This window comes from Perissodus microlepis, chromosome 14 (assembly GCF_051167445.1).
Source record: "Perissodus microlepis isolate ML-2025 ecotype Zambia chromosome 14, ASM5116744v1, whole genome shotgun sequence".
In the NCBI taxonomy this organism is placed as follows: Eukaryota; Metazoa; Chordata; class Actinopteri; order Cichliformes; family Cichlidae; genus Perissodus; species Perissodus microlepis.
This window is the reverse complement of record NC_140474.1, coordinates 21,481,628-21,504,202: the sequence shown is the minus strand read 5'-3', so window position 1 is coordinate 21,504,202 and position 22,575 is coordinate 21,481,628. Positions and strand designations below refer to the sequence as shown.

Genomic DNA, 22,575 nt, shown 5'->3' with positions numbered 1-22,575 from the left:
CTTTCTCCATTACCTCCTTCTTTCCACTTTCCCTCATCCTTCCCTTTTTTCCTCTTTACCCCAGACTTCTCTTCACATCACCACCCCTTTAGGTGCTGTCTTCCCCTCCTTGTCTCTGTCTCCCTGTCTATCTCATCTATGTCTCCTTCTAACCCATCTGCCCTCACAAAATACCGCTTTCCTGCTGTGTTCAGCCCTTGCTCTATGCATTGCTAGTATCCTCCCTGCACAATATATCCACTTACTCTGACTCTGAGTACCGTATCAAATTTGAACGTAATGTTGACACACATTTTACAGATCCTTTTTCTGACTCTTTTTGTCATATTCCTACTCCCTTTTTCCTCCTCTGTGCAGCTATGAAAGAGCTCTCACCCCCTCCTCTGAATCTGCGGCGTCTCTACACCGAGACAATGGAATGGGAGCCAGTGTTGATCATCATTTCTCCAGGGGCAGACCCTTCCCAGGAGCTCGCAGAACTAGCAGCCGAAACTGTTGGCAGGGACAATTATCATGAGGTAGCGAATAACAGCATAAAATGGTAGAAGTCGCAGCAGATTAACAAGTGCAGGTGGATTTTTTCTTAACATAACAGCAAGATCACAACTATAGAATCTAGCCCATTCAATTTAGTCTAGCCTAGAATCTAGTAATATACTACACACCTTAAAGGGGAAAACAGAAGGTGCTACAAAATGTCCTGTTGCTAAATAGTTGTGGACATATGTTTATTTGGCATATAAGTCTGAGAAAAGATGCTCTTACACAGCTGAAGTAATACAATGTGGTTATTATCACAATTTAAAAGCTGAAACTCAGTGATAATCTCACTTGAATCAGATATGTGCCTAACTTGTGAGTTATTACAGTGTAGTAATCAAGTTTCATACCAATTTCTCTGTTTCTCTCTCACCCCTCCATCTCTCCCCCCACTTCTCCTGCTCTCCCTCTCTGTGTAGATCTCCATGGGTCAGGGGCAGGCTGATGTAGCCTTAGCTACACTCAGAGAATGCTCCCGAAATGGAGACTGGCTTTGCCTGAAAAACCTTCACCTTGTCACCGCATGGCTTCCCCTCCTGGAAAAAGTGAGTACTCTGTCTCAGTGAGTTTTTGTCTGTGTTAGTGCCAGAGGATCAGCCGTTAGCTTTTATCTGTGTTCATGTGTCTGTATTTTGAACTATTTTTTGGGTTAATAATGGTTGAACAATAGAACCTGAAAAGGGGTCAGTTAGTTAGTCTGAATAGATTATTTATTCATGGACATGAACTTGTGTCAGTCAACAGCTGGACTTTATTAACTAGCTCTGCATTAATGTAAAATGATATTACATTACATCAACGTGTGTGTGTGTGTGTGTGTGGGGGGGGGGGGGGGGGGGGGTTCACTCCAGCTTGTAAGTGTTTATCTGTAATGTTACAAAACTGCTACATACAAAAACAAAGCCAAGAACACATTCTGCTAGTTGCCCAAATTTCCATATCTAAAATTACCTTCTGTCCTTTGTCTACACATACACATTTTGTATTCTGCCTGCCCACAATAGACTCTTTGGTGTTGTTTATGCCGCTGTGTTTCTACATTTGTCTCTCTGGACATTTACGTGTGTGTATGTGTCTATGTGTATATGTGTTTGGATCTTGCTTTAAGTATGTGTGGATTATCATGTTGTGATGTCTTGTATATTTTAATTTCAGGGAAGATGGGCTTTTATGTTACAATAAATAGGATTCTTTTGTGTCTTGCAAATTTTTGGTTGTTTCTTTATTTGATTTTTTCCCGGGGTTCAGTTTCATTTTTTTGTTGCTGTAGCAGGCCGCATCTGTCAGATGCCAAAAAAAAGGCGATAATGGGAAGCAAAGCCCAAAGCAGACAGTTTCAAAGTTTAGCTGGTTTATTGACTCAAGGAGAGAAGATGTCATTGCGGAGAGATCCAAAAGACTGAACAGGTTAGTCCCTGGGAGAGGAGTAATTTGTAAGTCTGGGAATGATTGGTTTTAGTTATAGGAGGTTGGGCAGGCAGGCAGGTGAGTTGAGACATGGACTTCTTCAGTGAAGTTGAACAGACCTGCTCGATGGAAACAGACGAGTTGCACTGAGCAGGGAGCCACTCTTTGGCCACTCGGGAAGTACTGAAAAGCAGGAAAACAAGAATATTACACTAGAAAATCTGCGAGAATGCAGGAGAGCCATAAAAAAGCCCGATTACCACTCTGAAGAGGCACACAACCTGGTGGACTCTGAGTGCTGGAGCCTGTCCTTAAGTAGTGGTTGTTGATAACAGTGTCGAGCAACAGGTGACCAAACCGAAGAGTGGGAATCCGAGTCTCCTCCTGCCTAACCCAACGGGGACAGTGCAGGATGATAACGGTACCATATTGAGAGGAACCACTTCATGCTGTGATTACCCCCCGTGTCTGTGTTTGTTTGTGCATAGCCCTCACCTGTATATGTGTGCCTGTGTGCGTGCCTTGGAGATAGCCAAGAGATCCCACGTGTCAGCTCTGCGCCCCCCTCCCTGAGTGTGACTTAAACCATGGCTTATTACAGCTCTCCTCTACTTCTTCTCCTAATATTTCATTTTGCATTTATCTGCCTGTTTTTCTGTATTTGTTTCCAACTCTATACCCCAGCCATCTTCTCACCAGATTTTCACACCCCTCCCTAAATTTTACAAGTATAACTCTTTCTTTCCGTCTCTCGCTTTCTCTCGCTGTTTCATTGTTTCCCTATTTGCGCAGCTACCGATGTAGTTGGGGCCTCAGCACTCGAGCTTGAAATGAAAAGCTGACGCAACGTGAGGAACGAGGGAGGCAAGGAGCGTAGGAAAGAATGGAGAAACTGAGGATGAAAATAGAAAAAAACAGGGAAAATGAACTGAACCGCAACATTCTAACAAGAGAGGGGGGTGTTTTAGTATACGCTTCAGTTTCTGTAGCTTCGTCCTTTTGCTTACCGTTTCTCCCGCTCTATGTTTTCCAGCTTCTTTTTTTTGCCCATCTGTCTCTCTGGTGTTTCCTTTCTTCACGAAAGCAGTTGGCCATTTAAAGAGATGGAAATAGAGGTGGAGAGACTGCAGAGAAGAGTGGTCAGTGTTCATAATCTGAGTTGGCAGGGCAGATGTCCTCTCATTGCTGTCTACTCATATTCTTCCACTTGTGCTATTTTCTGTCTCATTTTTTACATCACTCACTCCATCTGTCTACTTATGGATCCTTCCCTCACTCTTGCAATCAATTTGCTTCTGTCTGTATTATTCCAGTATGAGGAAACAATGGCAAAATTTGTTTTGTTTTTTTTATGATAAATCAGATACCGCCAGTGATGTGTTTCAGAATATCTGCTGTGATGTAATTAGTAACTGATCGAAATATGATATCTGTTCTTTACAAGGATAATTCTTATCACTGGTGTGCTGATTCAGAGCCTATTTAGTTTATCTATTTGTGCATGAGTGGTTTGGCTTTCACACTCTGGACAGTGTGGATATATTCCAACAAAGAGAGATTTTGATTTGTGAATACTAAAATAGATTTATGCTCTCTCTGGCGTCTTCCTGCTCCTGCTTTCTATCTACACATCTACACATTTTCTTTTCCTCGTTGTTTTCTTCTTGGTCGTACACCATCCTGCAACGCTATAATTTGTTCCAGTGGAATTCTGATTGACGACGCTTCAGACAGACATACGCGTAGACACACTTACGCAATACACACCCACATACAATGGAAGACATCAAGTATTTCTGCAAGGGACATCAGTTCTTGTGGTCTTTGATTTTTTGGGGATCATGTGAGCTGCCATGAGGATGACTTGAGCTCTAAATGATGCAGAAACACATTGATTACAGTTTGACTGTGTGTGTGTGTCTGTGCTTGTATGAGATCAGATGACACAAGACCCTAAGGTGCCAGCAGGGTATTTTTAACCATGAGTCTTTGAGAAAAATAGAAAGAGATGGGGAAGGAATGTAAAGGGGAGACATGAAAGAAAGAAAGCTAGAAATTGAGAGAGTAATGGAGTCAGGAGAAAAAAAGATGCTGAAAGAAGAAAAAGAAAAGTGAATGTGAAGTGAAGTGAATGGGTTTGTCATTGTGGATAATTTATCACAGTGCAATGATTCTAAAAGAGAAGCAATTACATAAAAAGACAGACGGAAAACATGAAAGGATGAAATGTATTTACTCGAAGTATGCTGCTCAAGAGGCTAGTTTAATTAGTATAATTTCCCTGCATGCAGCACCTTGCAAAAGTCTTGAGGCACCTCTTATTTCTTTATATTTTGCTAGGAAAATAAGTGCAGTGATTTCTTGAAACATACGATATAAAAGGTCAGTATTTGGTATGACCACCTTTATTCTGTAACACAACCTGAACTATTTTAGGCAGGCTTTCTTGTAATTTCTTCAGGAAATAGTTCTCCAGGCTTCTTGAAGGACATTCAAAGCTCTTCTTTGGATGTTGGCTGCTTGTTGTTCCGCTCTGTCAAGATCATTCCATACTGCTTCAATGATCTTAAATTCTGAACTCTTGGGAGGCCAATCCGTGTGTGATAATGTACCAGTGTGTGTTTTTCTATCCAGCTACGATGCATCTCCAAGCTCCTGTGTCAGATCTTTGCTTATTTTTTTCATATTTCTTAAGGACATAACTTTCGGATCCTATCTGTGTGCTGTAGATGTAGATCTTTTAGGCCAACCATCACTTCTCTGGTCCTCTACTCCTCTCTTTTTATTTATTTATTAATCTTGGCACACCATACCAAACTGTTTAATGACACACAGCACACCAGGCTGGTATATGCCAAGTTTTCAGCTAATAGCTCTTTTGGAATCACAGTGTTTATACAAAAATACAATTTTATGCCTGTCAAACTGTGTTTTAGGCACTTTTCAAATATTCAGCCAAAGAAATTGAAAGTAATGAGTTTTTTCAACAACATTTTGTGCCTAAAGATACAATTTAACATTGGTTCTGTGCTAAATTATTTTTTGCATAGACACAACACTGGTGCATTTCTTGAGTTTGGTGCCGTTTTTAGACTCTTGCACTCGTTTCATCATGTCAACCACTGAGTAAGGTTTATAGTTTGAAATATTTAAGATTTGCACACATATGTGGGTTGGGAAGCAGTGGTGCTGGATGCATGTCATAAAACTCAGATTTCAGCTTTGATTTATTGGTATATATATTAATCTATTTAATGTGCACACTCTTTTTCCTCTATAGGAGCTAAATGTGCTACGGCCCAAAGCAGGCTTCCGTCTTTGGCTGACAGCAGAAGTTCACCCCAGATTTCCCCCCATTCTGCTGCAGTCCAGCCTTAAGATCACTTATGAGGTATACACACACGCACACAAATACACATCCAATACCATAAGTTTGGTGTTTTAACTCACTGCACAAATTAGAGCTGTTCCAACACATTTTTGCAGGCATTCTGTACACATGCTTACATATCCTTATACTTATTACCACTTTTTATACAGTATCTCAAATCATCCTTGGATGTGGGTGTCTGTAAACAGAATTTATCTATATGTATCTCCCCTACTCCATATAATACGCCAGGAGATACAGAAGCCTGCAGTTTGTGTGTTAGTGACGCTGCTTTAGTGCTCTGTGTGTTTCTGATTCGAGTTGTGCTCATGGGGTTAGCTGCTTCAGCAGCCAAGCATGCTGCATGAACTTCCTGTCTGTTTCCCTATTTTCATCTTTTCTTTTTCTTCACAGCAAAATCTGTTAGTTTACATGTGTTTATACACATTATAACACAGTCTGGCTTACTGCAATACAAAATGTCTCGGCTCCAGGATAAGTGTTAACATTAATATCTGAAGCTATAAACTGATATATGTATGTAATATTTATTTAAATGGGTATGTGCAGAGGAGAACTGGTTGATTTGTGCTACACCTAAACAAATATATCTAATCTACTGATTTGGTAACTTATCCAGTACATTGATCAACTTTGGCAAATTCTGTGTACGCCTTACTGGCAGTGTGCATTGTGAAACCCCCCAGATGGTGTACAAGATCTTCAGCTAAGCTGTTTATGTTTGAACAAAGTCGATGTATACTGATTGGTTTTAACTCAAATGGGCCATATTGTTGGCTGAGGAATGAAATGTTCAGAGAACTGTTTAGAGGAACAATATGTGTTGGATCATGTGGCAGATGCTTCAGCTAAATTATACCAAAATATTTATATCATTTATATTCAGTAGTTATGTGCACATGTAGTAGTTCTGTGTATAGTCTAGTCTGTTCTTGCAAGAGTACCAAAGTACTCTGTGTCAAGAAGCTTCTGTCCCAGTCCTTCCTGTGGTTAATTATATGTTCAACACTGTCGAACTAAAGAATTATTTTTATATTTAATTTAGCTCTTCCTTTTTTAAATAAGTCAGTTGATGGGCTACAAATAACTTACCTTACAGTTAATCAGTGCAGAAAGGATTTTCAGCCTTCCTGCTATGATTTTTTTTCAGTGTCTCGCAGTTGTCATACTTTGCCAGATTTTTGCTACGGTCATAAGTATTTTTTGTATGAATGCATTTGTTCAAAAATATTTATGTGTTTGGAGCTTAGGATGGTTTTTTTTTTATGTTTGCAATTTTAGCTTTGAATTTACATGTGAATAATGTGCAGGATTAACACCTTTCACACTTTCACTTTTCCTCCTCCAACATCTTTCTTTCACAATTCCAGGATCCTCCTGGATTAAAGAAGAATTTGCTGAGGACATATGAGTCCTGGACTCCAGAGCAGATCAGTAAAGGTTGTCTCTCGTCTCTGGAATTGATACCTCAGAGTAGAATATACATCTCTGAACTCATCATGTGTCAGCCTTTTGAGATAGCTGACAAGTAGAGCTGATGCTTATATTATAAATAATCTGTCTTGTAAGATGGCAGTTCACTTTCTTTGATTATAATATTGTGTTCTTGCACTAGTATAATCACTGTTTGTGATATCACTGCCTATTAGCTTTAGCAGCTTGTCATGTGAACCAGAATCACAGCTTCTGTGTTGTGACGTCGTGACTGATTGTGTGCAGGAGGTATTCTGGCCAGAGCCCAGTCTCTTTTCTGTCTGGGTTGGTTCCATGCTGTCTGTCAAGAGAGACGAAACTACATCCCACAGGTAAAATACTTAAACAAATAACGTAATCATAGTTCTTAGTGCTTAATCATCATGTGAGTGAGTACTCCAACCTTGTCATTGTTACTACGCACACAGCACATTTTCAAATTCCAAATCATTTGAAAATGATTTGTCCCTCTGATGAGAGAGGGTGTCTAACCCATTTAATCAAGGCGTACAAAATGATTAGGCAACTTTAAAGAGGCTCTTCTGTTCAGAACTGAATGAGAACTGAAACATCTAAACAAGCTCGAAGAAGTTGAGTTACCTTCTTTTTTTCAAGCTTTTAAGGACTACCATTACCTGGATGACTGAGAACCTACTCAGACACTGGACAATTAAAAATATTTGTTGTGAATAGTCAACATGGTTCCAAACTATATAAAATATAATTAACCTGATAGATGGGCCTGTAGCCGGATTAACGACTGATAAAGGATGTCACATTAGAGGGGTGGTGAAAGGTTGCTGCTATGAGTTTCTAAACTTTAGGATGAGCAAAATTCATTCCCAGACCTATCAGTATCTGGAAAATACCTTTTTCAAATAGTGGTTTAGGATTAAGCCCAGTATTCAAGGAAGCCATGAAATGATGGTTAATTTAAGACAGACTTCAAACAACAAGAAATACGAAATATGTTAATATAATTAATACCTATCAAAGCAATAATAAAAAACATGAACAGATCAATTACAAATTATAAAAGAGAAAAAAAGAAATGCAACATAGCAATAAAAAGAAACTTTGAACACATTTTTATGTAGAAATGTTTTTCAAGAAGGGATTTAAAGCAAGTCACTGACTCTGCAAGCTTTATCTCTGCAGGCAGGTGGTTCCAAAGATGAAGGGTCACCTTTAGATCAAATCCTTGACTTTGGGACAGCCAGAAGGTACCCACCTGAGGGTCCAAGGCTCCAAACCAGCTTATATTGAATCAGCATCATTGCTGTGTAGTTTTTGGGCACAATAAATCAGTAAAATCTTGAAATCAATTGTAAAACATACAGAGATGCCATCTGTGGGACAAGGATTTTACATTAGATTCCAAAATGCATGTTCAGTGGGTTTGTAGTATTGAAGAGTATATAGTGGGAGAAATAACTATTTGATCCCCTGCTGAATTTGTAGGTTTGAACATGAATGAACATTTAAAAATTGTAAACCTGAAATTAATGTGAAATAAAAACCTACAAAAACAAAATAAATAAACAGAAAAAAGCATGACAGCTCTGTTGGGCAAACACACAAACTGAGTCTCTGTGTGCGTGTGGGTGTGTGCATGGCTGTGTGCATGTACCCATGCATGTGTAAATGTTTACATCCAGCCAATATAAGCCTTTGTAGTAACCCAGTCTGCTGGCCAACACACTGAGTTTGGTCAATAAACCCCACACTGGTGAGGCACCTGATGCTTGTCATGCATACTGCTTATAGAGCAATGTGTGCACTATTTCTAATATAAAAGACAGTGAAATATGGAATACTTTTGATGTTGGTGGCCAGTCTAAAGGAAATTAAATTGTCTCAACTGTGTCTTGACTCGTGACACGTAGTGGAAGTAGAGCTTTTTTAGTCCATGCAAGTTCAGAATGTATAATGTATATAAAAGCATTTAAGCAGTATTGAAGTAGGAACACGTGCTGGATTGAGTCCTTTGAGGTGCTCTTGGGAATGGATACATACAAGCTTAAAAGTCATCCAGGCTCCCAAAAGAAATCCAGATAAAGGCTGGAAAGCTCAAACTTGAGATTTTTAGGTTAAAAATGACCATGGCATGAACATAAAGGCATCTGATATGTTATTTAAAAGCAAGTGCTTAGAGGTATTTATCAGTATTTTATTGTTTAATTTCTGTAATCACCATTTCTATAGATAAAATCTGGCTGTTTATTTTCTCAGTTTCGGGCATTGATGTATTGAGGTCATTCCATATCACTTCATCAAATCCCTCCAAATGACGATCTCTGATTTGCCTGAAAACGTCTTAAGGAAAGATATACTTATTAATGATAATTATACAAAATTTCAGAGCCTCAGGCCAAAAACAGGAAAATGAGAGAGAATGCCATGCCAAATTTTGGGAATGTCACACTGAAGATGGATGGAAGAATGTTTTATCTCATAATCAAGGTTTAATATCTGTTAAATAATTTACCTGATGTTGACTGTGTTTTTTTTTAATGTTATGCACCTTGTATATGAGAAGCTGTAAGTTAAAAAAAAATCTGCCCACCCAGCCTACCCAAAATAATCAGGTTTCCACAGGCCTTCAAATCTGCTGTCAGAGACTGGATATGGAAATATTCTGTAGACTTAAAGCATCCATCTTTATATGTTAACCTGAGACACTCCTGAGAGTCCATATTCATACAATCACGTGCCCTAAAATATTTGAAGGTCCTAGCTCAAGGAGTTTTTTTAGATATTAGAATTTTAAAATGCCCCCAAAACAGCTTTAAAACGTGTGTAAAAACACCAATAACAATTTTTTTAATCAACAACTCCAAAAATGTATTTAATTCTTGTTTTTATATTTCATGTATTAAATCAGAGTTGAAGGTTTAAAATGTCTGCATGAATGCAGAAATAACCCATAAAAGTAGCTTTCTTTAAGTGACAGTCTGACATTCACTGCTACCTCACACAGCTTCAGGTGTGCTGGGGAGTGAAAGTAAGCATGTTCTTGCTCTTTTCTTAATGCAGCATTGTGACTTTTGTACCCTTTTGACGTGTACAGCTGAGTACAACATTATAAAAGAAAAAAACGAAGGTGTGTATTATTATGCTTGTTCCTTTCAAATCCTAACGAAACGAGATTCACTGAAAATCAGTCTTGGCTGATTCTTACCTTTCCATGTTTCCTCGTGTGTCCTTATGAACCAATCAACTAAAAAAAAGCTTCTTAACTTTAGAAGTGCTGGTTTGTTTGACATTAAGCAATCTGAGTACATTCTAATGAAATATAAAGATAAAAAGAGACTTCAACAAATTTAAGATGTCATTTATGTGTCAATATATGGTACTTGTTGCATTTCTCAAATTTAGGAAACAATCATAGAATACCTCGTCTGTCAGCATTCCCCTTTATTTAAATTCCATTTTCCTTTCCGGCCCCCCGATATTTGTTTTAGCCTGTCTGCAGTTTTCTTGTCTCTCTTTTGCTGTTTTTATCTCTCTCATTCTCTTTCTTGCTCAGTCACTGAATCTCTGGTAAGTGTTTTCATTTGAGATGGTAATGTTGTTTCTCATCCAAGAACATGATCACCTAATTAGTGAAACAGTCACAGCGCCTCTTGTCCACTCCACCATCACTCATTTTCTTCTTGCTTCATCTACTGTTCTTCTTCCCCATCTCATTTATTCTCTTGTTTTCATCCTCTTTACATGCCACTGCAAAAAATATTTCTTTTCAAAAGATAAAAGCAGTAGAATTAAAATGAAGCAAAGCGGACAGGCTTCTATTTCCAAGGTTGTGTATATTCCTAATGAAAGGGAATCTGTAAAGTTGCGTCTGTGTGTGTGTGTGTGTGTATGAATGATTAACATTTGGCCAAAGGACAACAAGCTGACTGGTTTGCTATGTCTGGTAAATTACTGATTTTATAGCACACCATCTGAAGTGCTTACAGTCAGTAAGCACAAATATAACCCATACATTAAATTAAACAGTGGCTCAATAAGCAGCATTTGCTTAATACAAAAGCCTACAAACTTGTGAATGTTGACACTTATACTGTAAGCGAATTTATTAGGCCCTGCGAAACGTGTCTTTGAACGCACATTCAGGCACACAATTGCTGGACAAACAACATACACTTAATCACTGAAAGATGCCCACACAGTTTTCCTCCACCTCTCACCTCATCCACCTACAGTGGGCAGTTTACAACAGGTGATTAAGTGAAGTGATGTAATCAAATAAAAAAATAAAAATGTTTTTTCTTTTTTTGTTTGTTTTGTTTTTACAGAAATGGTCAGTGCTGTGAAAATGTGTGTTTTATCAACTTATTAAACTTTGTACTTTCAGTTCCATTTGGATTTTAAATTTCGATGGAATTTTGGATCTAAATAAAGTCCAGAGGTTTTTTGTCACTTTTCATTTGTCATTTCTGTACTGACTTGTACGCTTATCTCTGATTTATCTGCAGGGCTGGACAAAGTTCTATGAGTTTTCCTTGTCAGACCTTCGTGCTGGCTTTGACATTATCGACAGGCTTTTTGAAGGTAGGACGCTGATGAAATGTGTAAATTCAGCAGAAAGCTCTGCATTTTTGTCTGCACATGGTAATCTCTTGTTTCTTTGATTGCCTTTTATGACAGTGTTTCTTTGACGACCAATTATGAAAGAGCATACCCTGGGCAATTCAGCATTCGCATCTCTGTGTTATTTACCTTCTGTGTGGACCCCGCTTTTTATTTGTGTATTTATATGTCTCGATATCTCTAAGGTGGTAAACAATTTCAGTGGGAGTTTGTCCATGGTCTGTTGGAGAATGCTATCTATGGGGGACGTATTGACAACCCGTCTGACCTCCGCATCTTGCGCTCCTACCTTGAGCAGTTCTTTTCCGCACGTCTCCTTTCATCCTCCCTCTCTGCTGGACAGAGAAAAAGCAGAGGAGGATTCTTTCCACCTCAGATCAGCCTCCCAAACTCTTGTGCCATATTGGTAGGTTTTTGGGAACACTCACCATGTAACACCTAGTTGTACATATACTTATTATTAAGAAATATATGTGCATTAGAAATATATGTATCTTTAAGCTTAAGGTGAAAGTTTATATAGTTTGTTTACATCTTCATGAGCCCACATCCAGTGACAAAGAAGCAAAAACGGTTGATTCGATTCACTAGCTGGGGTTTGTGTTTAACTTCTGTCTGGTGTTAGCTTCATTTTCACTTGGTTTAGAAAGTAGCCACTACAAATAAATGTCAGCAATAACTCTCAAGTAAGTGGTTATGTGGTTCTGTTTTTCTGCTGCTCTGCTTTCTGTTTATATTTTCTTTTCCAGAAGTTAGTTCATTCCACAGAATCACTGAGAGGTCATTTGTTTAAAAAAACAATCAATATAGAAATCTATCATTTGAATTGACAGTCTTTTGCTAGAATTCAGCATTTAGCAGTGAGTGATGAGGGAGATCAGTTTAGTAATTTAGGCTTTTAAAGCCCCATTCAAGGCAAATATTTGTTGTTAAAAAACCTGCATCAAACTGTTACAAACAACACACCCTAATAAGCTCAGTATTGCATTATTAATCCCAAACACCCACACAGAAATCTAACAAGCATGCCACAAGATTTTACTTTTCAATTTAATAACGTTGCTTAGAAATGGAAAAATGTCTTTTGTCTTAAAGCCATGATATAAATTGGCAGAATGCTTTAATTTTCCCTCTCTTTATATGGGTGTGTGTCAATGTGTGACCTGTATGGGTCTGCGTGTCTTCCCAGGACTACCGCAGAGTAATAGAGAATCTCCCAGAGGATGACAGGCCAGCATTCTTTGGTCTGCCTGCCAACATAGCGAGATCCTCCCAGAGAATTGTCAGCTCCCAGGTGCACCCACACACAGCAGTCTGCCTATTCACACAAGCACATGTGCTCACATCGCCTGCAGCTCACATCAGTCTTGCATGTATACAGATGAAAAATGAAAAGAAAATCAACTCAAATTGTCTTAGCGAGGTGTTGGGTCAACATGTGTCACTAGAGCAGCTTCAGTGCGCCTTGGCACTGATCCCATAAGTCAGTGGAACTCCACTGGAGGGATGGAGCAGCAATCCTGGCAGTTCTGGCGTAGACTCCACATGATAAGCCATGTTATCTCAGCGTGATTTGACAGTGTTCCAAAGAGCTCCTTGTGATGTCAGGAATACTTGGTTTTTTCCACTTTTTCAAGTGCCGCCATAGATGTACAGTTGAGGTCAGGTGACTGTCAAAAAGTCACAATCATTGAAGTCAGTCCTCCTCTTTGATCTTCAAGCAGAAGGTGCAAAGCTTTGAGGTTAGGGTCTTTATTCTGCTGCAGTATATATCCTTCTCCACAGAGAAGCTGAGCAGAAGGTGTAACACAGTTTGGAAAAATAGAGTTCAGGGCAGTCTGGTTAAAGATACCCCTTCTCTTACTGCTAACTGTTGGGTGTTTGTTTCATGTCTGTTTTCCAATCATCCAATGACAAATACCGCCTTTGCCCACTGGCTGGGGCTTTTAGTTGATTTAAATATTTTATCACCATGAATCATATGATTGCCCGTTCGCCCTGGTGAATTATAGCAGATGTTTTAATCTATTCTACATGTATTTTAACAGAATTTTACCAGTATTCGGGTGGACAATTATTCACATGTATGTTTATTATTATTGCAACATTCCAAAACAATGACAACGAATGAGAATATTCTCCAGAAAAGACTCAAAAGTACCGCATGCTCATAAAAAATGCCCAGTACACTTAAGCACATACAGTACTCGCACGTAATGTAACTACCTGCAAGCTGTAAGTACTCATTTAGCTATGGTTGTTGAAAGTTTGTTGCATGTAGAATTACGCAGATGTCTCAGTTGAAACATATCAAGCATAGTCTGCTTTTGGCCCAGGAGACGAGGGATCTGGGTATTTGAGACTCAATGTACTACGGTGGTAACTTTCACATTGACAGTAAATACAAAAACTTTTGTTCTCGTCAAGGGAACAAGTCATTGACAATTAAAAATGTTTAATATTTGATTAATAGTTAGTTTGTAAACACTATCAGGATGTCATTATAAGTTGCAGCTGACATTTATAAAACTGTTTATACATTCATTACACAGTATTTATTAAACATTAAAATAAATGAACCCTGGATATTATAAAGTTGAAACTTGTATTTATGATACTTTATAATTCAGTTTAAAGAATTTATGCGTTTGTTGGTGGTATGGCAGTGATAAAATCAACTGTGAACCATCTGTTTAGTTTTGATACATATTAATATGACTTATAATTAATAAAATATTTTTCTTACATAAACTAATTGCATAAATAATAACATTGATAATATTTTTTTCCTAATTTTGTAAATCATAATTTCATTGTTACATTAAAAGTACAATAAGTTTTACTAACAATTTAACATGCATTAAATTTAATTATTATAAAGTGTTATCGATTTATTTGAAATAATCTAATTGCTACATTTGCCAAAATACTTAAAGATATAAGTGTAACATAAAAACAAATGAGTCGAGAAACCATTAATGACATGAAAAATTATTATTTTAAAACTGCACTATTTTTAAGACAGTTATAAGACATATGCAATATCACGTCTCATGCAAATTAAAACCAAAACCTTAAAATCTCAAAATAACATTTTTCACAATATGATGATTTTTGCATGTAGTTATCATTTTAAGGCACATTTGATAACATCAGAAAGTTGACGTTTATCATCCAAACAAGTGTATGGCAATATTTCATATATTTTGCATCAGATAAGATTGATGTGTATCTGTGTTAGCTCTTGCGTTTAGCTATATAAGCAAACTCTGCAAAAGCTGCACTCAATCTGTTTTATTCATTTACGACAATAAACCGAAGCAACTTGAGGGTTTCTAATAACATTTCAGCCATAAATACATTTACCACTACTTCACAGATATTGAGTCTGACAGTTTGTATAGATGATTGTAGCTGATTAAAATGGATGTTGGTGTTTTTCAGCCTATGGAGCTTTGAGCAAAATCTGCATAGTAAGTTGAATCTGCCAAGTACTTTCTTCCTTTATAGAGGATGGAAAACCCTGGTGTGTATGTGTGAATGTGTTTAATGGTTTATGGTCACTGCAGATTCTGATGTAATACAGTGCAACACAGTCTCACATAAACACACAATATGTTTTATTTCAGTGTTATAATTTTGTGTGTGTGTGTGTGTGTGTGTGTGTGTGTGTGTGTGTGTGTGTGTGTGTGTGTGTGTGTGTGTGTGTGTGTGTGTGTGTGTGTGTGTTAGTGTGAGTTTGAGGGAGATGAAAATCTTAAAAGACAGAAGCAGGATATAGACTGAAGGTTGCATGGCTGCATTGTTCACTGACTATGACCATATCATTTGAATTTTGCAATATTCACATCTAATAATACAAACTATATAGTCTATGTAATATATGAATCTGTGTGTAGTGTTTGGATAGGACCTGTCTTTGGTGTTTACTTTACACATTCAGGTAATTATTTTTTTCAGGCTGAGACTTATTTTTCTGCTTCACAGAAAATCTGTAAAAGAATAAAAATCAATATGTTTTGATTTGATTCTGCCACTTGTGACATTGTGCAAATGTCGAAATGGTAGAAAGGTTGAGCTATAATACATGTGAAGGAAGCTGCATAAGAGCCAGTTGTCTTTGAGGAACTGGCCTGGACTTTGGCCAGATGCTACAAAATCTATAAGAGAAAGCAAAATCCAAGATCTTTTTAACCCTAAAGGAAAGATGAAATAGTATAAATGTGACACACACAACACAATTAAACCTTGCTTTTTGCATGCACTAGAGAAAGAGTTTTTTTTTTTACAATAGCATGTTTGTTAACATGTATATGTCTTTCCATTGTTTTCCATTCAAGCCTGGTATCGTTGTTGAGAATTCATTTTTGAAAATAAAGACGCTTTAGTGTAAATTGGATGAGTAACCAAAACATGAGCACATATAAGGGTTCATTTATTTTAAAGAACCAAATCATTGTTTTCGTAAGAAACATGCTGATAGAACCAAAGCAAGAATGAAATGAAAATGGAATACGTGACATTGCGATGACATTACAATGAGCTCGTTTTGCTGCGTTTTTCTGTTTGTACAAGGTATGATCTTTTAAAAGTCTTGCTCATCTCACATTCAAGATCATCTTCTGGGACATATCCAGAGAGCTTTCAGCTATTTTTAGATTGCTCCTGCCACTTCCTGTTTTATGCCCTCTGTGATTTTACCACTGACATCAAACTTAGAGCTAGCATCATCTTCTTGTTAAAACTGACCCAAATTTCATGTGAAGGATCGTCACTGACTGTGACCAAGCGGTTTTCTGTTGAAGATTTTGCAGTTTCCAAGCTCAAAGGCAGCATTCAGTTGACCCCCAGGATGAGACTGTCAGTGTAAAGATCTACTGTATCATCCTGAGGAGTCTGAAGGAGAACATTCAGATGATCTTGTCTTGTGCCCCTTAGAGTCCACTGAAAATACTGAAGATTTTAGGTCAGTGTCTGAGATGATGACCTTCAATGTGAGATTGGCCACATTTACATCAGGTAGAGTCTCAGTCACACAGGTCTGGAGATGGTCAGCATTGCATTAGGGACAAATGTCTATTCCCTGACCAGTTGGCGACTGGTTGCTGGCTGTCACTAGGAGAGATTTGCTGCACCAAAGATCTCCTCATAATTGCTTTGATCGATAGCGTAATTCTGTGGTCGCTGGTGGTTTGCATTGAAGATCTCTACTGATACAGATACTGATTTCTCAGAAGATTTTTACACTTTGCATAGCTTGTGATTTTAAGTGATTCCACACTGTAGGAGTTCACAAGCAAAAGATCCATTCATTCCAGGAGATGACCCAAATCCTTCTGGACTCGGATGAGTAAGGACATCCAGCATTTAAAAGAAAAAAAACAACAACTGTCAAATCAAACATGTGGAGCTACCCACTGTGGCAAAATCTTGTGAATAAGTGAACAGCTGAAAGTAGCTGCTGCTTCTTTTTTTGTGTCTTCTGATTGTAATTATCCTCAGTTCAACCACACGCAACCTTTACAGATTGTAAGGACAATCCCCATGTGGGTTTTAATACAATTAAATTCACTCGTAGTGTGGTCTGCTGATCACTGGAACCACCAACTTAGTTTAATTCATACGACTCCCACAAGACCACTTATGTGAGTCTGTTACTGTGTCTCTTTCTCTACCTATCTCCCCCATATGTCATTGTCTCCCATCCTGGTGTCATTTGTCACTGTCACTTTCATCTTCTCTCTTTTTCTCTCCCTTTTTCCCAAAATGTGCCCCTTCTTTACTCTCACTGTATTTGAGTTCTGCTGTTAACCACATACACTGAAGAGGTCCTGGGGAAAAGTCTGCAGATTTTGTGGAAATCATTAAATATAAATGTCTAATCTTACCAATTACCTGACACGGGTTTGAAATGTCTTTACAAAAGGCTTGAGGTATGATTTCCTGCATTCATAGTTTTTATGCACAATGTCAAAGATAAGCACTTTGGATAAAACTAGCATGTGAAAATGTATCATTGTGCCATTACAACTACAATAACAGAAAAAAAAGACATTAAATGCAGAGAGATTTATTTCTCCAAATCTTGCATATACACATAGAAGCTCTCTCATATACTGCTTCTGTTCATTTCTGATTATATATTTAGATATAATGACATCTGTGCCTTCTGTGGCATCTGTGATTTTCACTCTGTTATGCTCAATTTATCAATCAGCTTGACTTATTAACAACCCTAAACTAGAATACTGTTATACTGAAATAATGTGAAAAACTGAGTAAATTGACTGCATGAAGTTGTATAATGTCCAGTAACTTTTTATCCCCAGACAATTATGGCAGAAATTTCAGCTCATTAAAATCTTGGTTATCTTAATATATTTAAATTACTATTTGAATCACCTTATATTTGATATCAACCTCCTTCATATTGCTGTCAATTCAATTTTAGATTAGGATTTTTTTAATCCTACCTTCATCTCCCTCTTTGATGTACTCGAACAGACATGTGTGCAAATGCACATATATACCGTTTCCCTCCTGAGCAGAGAAGATAAAACAAATGTTAGTAAAGAGTTCTCCTGGACCAAATGAAAGTCATTTATCAGACAAGCTGCTTTACTTGTAACGCAGACATAAGTGGAAACTTGCACTATCACAAAACACACACACACACACACACACACACACACACACACACACACACACACACACACACACACTGAGTCTAGATAAAAGTACTGTCCAAGATTCTAATCCTGAAGCTAAGCTTGGCTGATTAGGTATGTAAGGAGGCGTGTTTATGGTTCTCTTTTCTTCTTCTTTTTTTCAACATTACAGGGCCTGAAACAGTGTTTTGGGTTTTACATATGGGAGTCAAAATTCATGTGCCTACTTCAAATTATATGAGTGGTGTTTTAAAAAAATAGGCCGTTTATTCTTACAGGAGCACATGCAGCATACCACTGACTATTTGTGTTTTAATTGTTTACAGGTAATTTCTCAACTGCGCATCCTGAGTCGCTCAGTCGCAACAGGTTCAAAGTTTGACAGGGAGCTCTGGTCAAATGGACTGTCACCTATCCTGAACTTATGGAAGAAACTCAACCAGGTTAGCTGTCTTTACCATTTCATATTGACTTTTTATTGACCCATTACTTTTTGTTGCCCTTTTCCTGCAAACCAAATTGGAAAGCTGCATCTGTAGCTTTAAAGGACTTCATTTGCCTTGATTTAGGTAACTTTAAAAAGTCAAAGCCTCATCATTCAAACCGTGAAAAGCATTTCCATACTAATACTGCAGCATTTCTACTGTCACTGCACATCAACAACAACTAGTTGTAATATCAGAAATGGGTGGAGGTCCAAAGTGCATGACTCTGAGGCAAATTAAATAAAAAAAGGAAAACTATTGAATGATCAAAAATTGGAGAAACACACAGTCCAGTTGGCAACAAAAAAGAACAATACGTAGATATACAGGAAGCAAATGGAGAAGGGGAGAGGCAAGGCTATATGCACAGACAGGGCAGACTGTTCACATTTGAATACAATCAAACACAGGTCAACATGAGGGTCACAGCAGAGGGAAAGACCCAAAAGCAGGAAGTAAAGCCACGGTGAGACAACGAACCTTCCAAGTAAAACAGCATTACCACAAAGACGATTAAAATAACTGAAGCATGAAGACTAACATTAAACATGAAGACAGGGGACAGGGAATACAGAAGGCAGGGGGGTAATGGAAAAACTAGGAACACAAAGGGACTTAACAAAACCAACAGACAACAAGGGTCGTGACACCTAATTAAAAGTTGTGGGAAGTAATCGGATATTACTAATGCTGTCAAAGGCTGTCACACACAGTGCGTTAGCCCCTGGCTTGCTTGGCCAAGAAGTACTGCTGTGTGCAGTTGCTTGGAGACTGGCACGTTTTCAAATTAAAAGGACATCTGCCTCCACCTTTAACAATTTAGTCACCATGTATCAGTCTCCTCTCTCTGCCTCTCATGCTGTCAAGCACACATGCTTACTGTCTCCTTCTCTCTCATTTACACTTATGTCTCTCTTTCTGTCTCTCTTCTTGCTCTTTCAGTCTCTTGTAGATGGAGTTGTTTTGTACTTACTGAAAGGAAAATGGTTAACTGTGTTAATTGTTGCCGTTGTGTCACCAGCAAGCTTTCCATAGATCACAATCAACCTCTGGCTGCTTTCAATTAACTATCCCTTTGTCATCAACCAACCTTGTTGTTTGACCCTCAGTGGATCTGAACTTCCCAGTGTGCCATTTAAATGCACGTACTTGCACGTGTGCATTGGTTGTGTGTGCAAACCTTTATGGTTTGTGGAAAATATGTGAGAGGTGTGTGTGTGGAAATGTACAGACACATTTATTTTTGGCAAATCATTATGTAGTCTGGAAAGACATGGGCAGAGCATGATACAGCAGAGACTGTTTATTTGGCTTTTTAGTTACATTTTTAAATGGAAACAATTGCTGAGCTCTAGTCAATCTGAATCCCATCCAACCAGCTTTTTTCTTCATTGTCTGTCTTCATCCCTTGGTCCTGGTATCCTTCTCTTCCTCTCCTTTTTTGCCTTTCTCTAAATGAGTTGTTGCAAGGAAAGCAAAATAGAATCCAGGTATAGAGTGTGATGGTTCTAATAGATTACAACAAAATCCAAGCATTTCTATTTTTTATTTGTATATTTTTTGTAACCTATTTGTATACTGTATGGTATACTTTGTATACAGAACACAAAGTGTTTATCTAATGTAAACAAGTGCTCAACCTCCACCCCTGTGTTTGCACTGTGTGGAGCAAGAAAAAAAATTCTGTTTAGTAATATGATGTCACTGTAGGAATTTAGCATATGCATATATACATAGATCCATATGGAAATCCATAGATAATATTTTACCATTGTACTGTATAAGGGGGGAAAAAGATAGCATGCTAATGTAGCAGGAGTTCCTAAAGTGAACATACATCTTACTCTGAGTATTATGTAGACAATACTTGTTGCAAATGAAATGAGAAATCAACATTAAGTGCCATACACTGAACTAGAACACATTAAAAGCCCCTCAGAAAGTCTTATGAACTCTACTGGGTGGAACCATCACCTCATTCTGTTTCGATGATTGTGGTACAGAGCACTGTCATTTCACGTCAGTGCAATTTGTATACAGTTAACTACAGATGAGAGCATTGTAATCTTGAAAGAAAGCACTCGTCAGAAAGAAATATTTTTTCATAGGATGAAGGTGATCACGTTGAACAACTTCACATTGATGTACAGTGATCATTTCTGTATTGGAACAAGTAGACTCAAATAGCTATAGCTCTCTCATAGTTTCTCTCATGTCTGTCATCTATCAGGGCTCTACACTAATCCACCAGAAGGTGGACCCACCTACAGAGAGTCAGAAATCACCAGTCCTTTCATTCATTTCTCTCGAACAGTTCAATGCCATCCGCTTGGTCCAGGTGGGTAAAAGCATTAGAAATGATAGCTACATTCAAAATGGGCTACCACATAATTATAGTATCCGAATACTTTTTTTTTTGGGGGGGGGGGGGGGTTAGGTAGTGGTACTCATCGTGTTTAATTCAACATGGAGTAAAAGACTGAGACTTGTATGTAAATAAAGCTTGCTTTGTTTCTTCTGAAAAAACTGATTAAGATTAAAAGCCATGGAGATGCATAAGCTAATTTCCCTTCATTGATTGTTTAAGTATGTTACTTATCTCATGGAATAGTTTTATTCATTTCTAGACACTCACAGTTATCTGTTTGTTGGGGGGGTGGGGGGTTAAATGAACCAAGGCAATCATTGGAAGCAGGCTTGATCACTACCTGCATCCAATAGCCATTTGCGTCATTATGAAACAAACAGTTGTGGTCAGGATCATGTGAATGAATGTCATGGTATTTTGGGGCTTGAGTGTACAGCATATATCTTTAATGAGTTTGATGACTTTAATGATTTTATTTTTTTGCACAGTATGTACTGTATGTAAACTGTAAGTGTCATCACAGAGTATACACCAGTCCCTGGCCGCACTGAGCAAGGTCATCCGAGGGACTCAACTGTTAACTCCAGAAGTCCAGAAACTGGCCACTGCCCTACTAAATCAAGAGGTAAGACAGGCAAAAGACAGAGAAACTCAACCCTAACACTCTATGTGCTATTTTATGCTTTTGAGTACATGTGTTATCTAGAGTTTTTTTTAATGTTTCTCATGATGATTTTTTAAATGGGGCTTAGTGCAATAAATGTGGAATACAACTGAAAATAAAATGGAAGGCCTTACCCTGATAGTATTACAAATGCACACAGAGTCCCAAATGCTGTATGCAATGCATCTTTTAACTCACATTTAACTTAAATCTTTCTACAATGCTGCTGAAGGTTTCTAACTCTTACCATAAAATACACAGTTAGCTCTGTCTTCAGTGACAGTGACAATGTAAAGTAAAGCTTTGTTTTTACCATATTGTTTTAGAGGGGGACTGCAATTCTTTTTATTCTGTGGTGAAATGAAGGCCACAGGGACAGGCCCATACACAGTATACAGAGCTGACATGTAGACATGTAGCAAACACAATATGTATCCTTGTATGTCCTCAGGCTGAGTTGGGGACAAAGGGGATATTATGAGGTAGAGAAGAAGAGACACATCCAACCTTTCACTCCTTCTGTGTGTAATCTCCAGAGAGAAGCCTTGGGCATAATTCCTGTTTCGCTGCTTGCCTTCTCTCTCTTTTTGTATTAATCAGCAGTTTTTTTAGTCTTATCTCTGTTGCCCTCTCGACCAGCTCCAGTCTTTATCTGTCACATTTTCCAATCTTTGATTTCCTTACATTTTCTCTATCTTGCTAGCTTTTTCTTTTAATATGCAGTTATGGTAAAAGTAAAGTGCACCCTCTATCTATCCTAAGGTTTTTATATTATCAGGACATAATAAAAAATCATGTGGTTCTTACCAGGCAAATTAGGAAAATGCAACTTCAGATAAACAACAGCTCGTAACATATTTCATTGTGTCATTGTTTGTTTAACAAAAATTATGCCAAAAATTAGAAACGGTGTGTGTAAGACAAGGAGCGCCCAGTGATCCAGTAGCCCAAAGAACCACTTTTAGCTGACGGTATCAGTATTT

The 22,575-nt window shown here is 37.9% G+C and overlaps 1 protein-coding gene across 4 annotated transcripts in view; it reads left to right on the top strand.

Moving 5' to 3' along the window:
• Positions 1-22,575, top strand: part of dync2h1 (dynein cytoplasmic 2 heavy chain 1) — a 117,885-nt gene that overhangs the window by 80,931 nt on the left and 14,379 nt on the right. For all 4 annotated transcript variants that reach the window (XM_084949962.1, XM_084949963.1, XM_084949964.1 and 1 more), the window contains 11 exons: positions 358-518; positions 960-1,085; positions 5,228-5,338; positions 6,709-6,778; positions 7,058-7,143; positions 11,293-11,368; positions 11,593-11,813; positions 12,597-12,701; positions 18,402-18,518; positions 20,791-20,898; positions 21,452-21,553. In XM_084949962.1, coding sequence (XP_084806088.1) covers positions 358-518; positions 960-1,085; positions 5,228-5,338; positions 6,709-6,778; positions 7,058-7,143; positions 11,293-11,368; positions 11,593-11,813; positions 12,597-12,701; positions 18,402-18,518; positions 20,791-20,898; positions 21,452-21,553 — 1,283 coding nt within the window. The remainder of the gene's footprint in view (positions 1-357; positions 519-959; positions 1,086-5,227; positions 5,339-6,708; positions 6,779-7,057; positions 7,144-11,292; positions 11,369-11,592; positions 11,814-12,596; positions 12,702-18,401; positions 18,519-20,790; positions 20,899-21,451; positions 21,554-22,575) is intronic.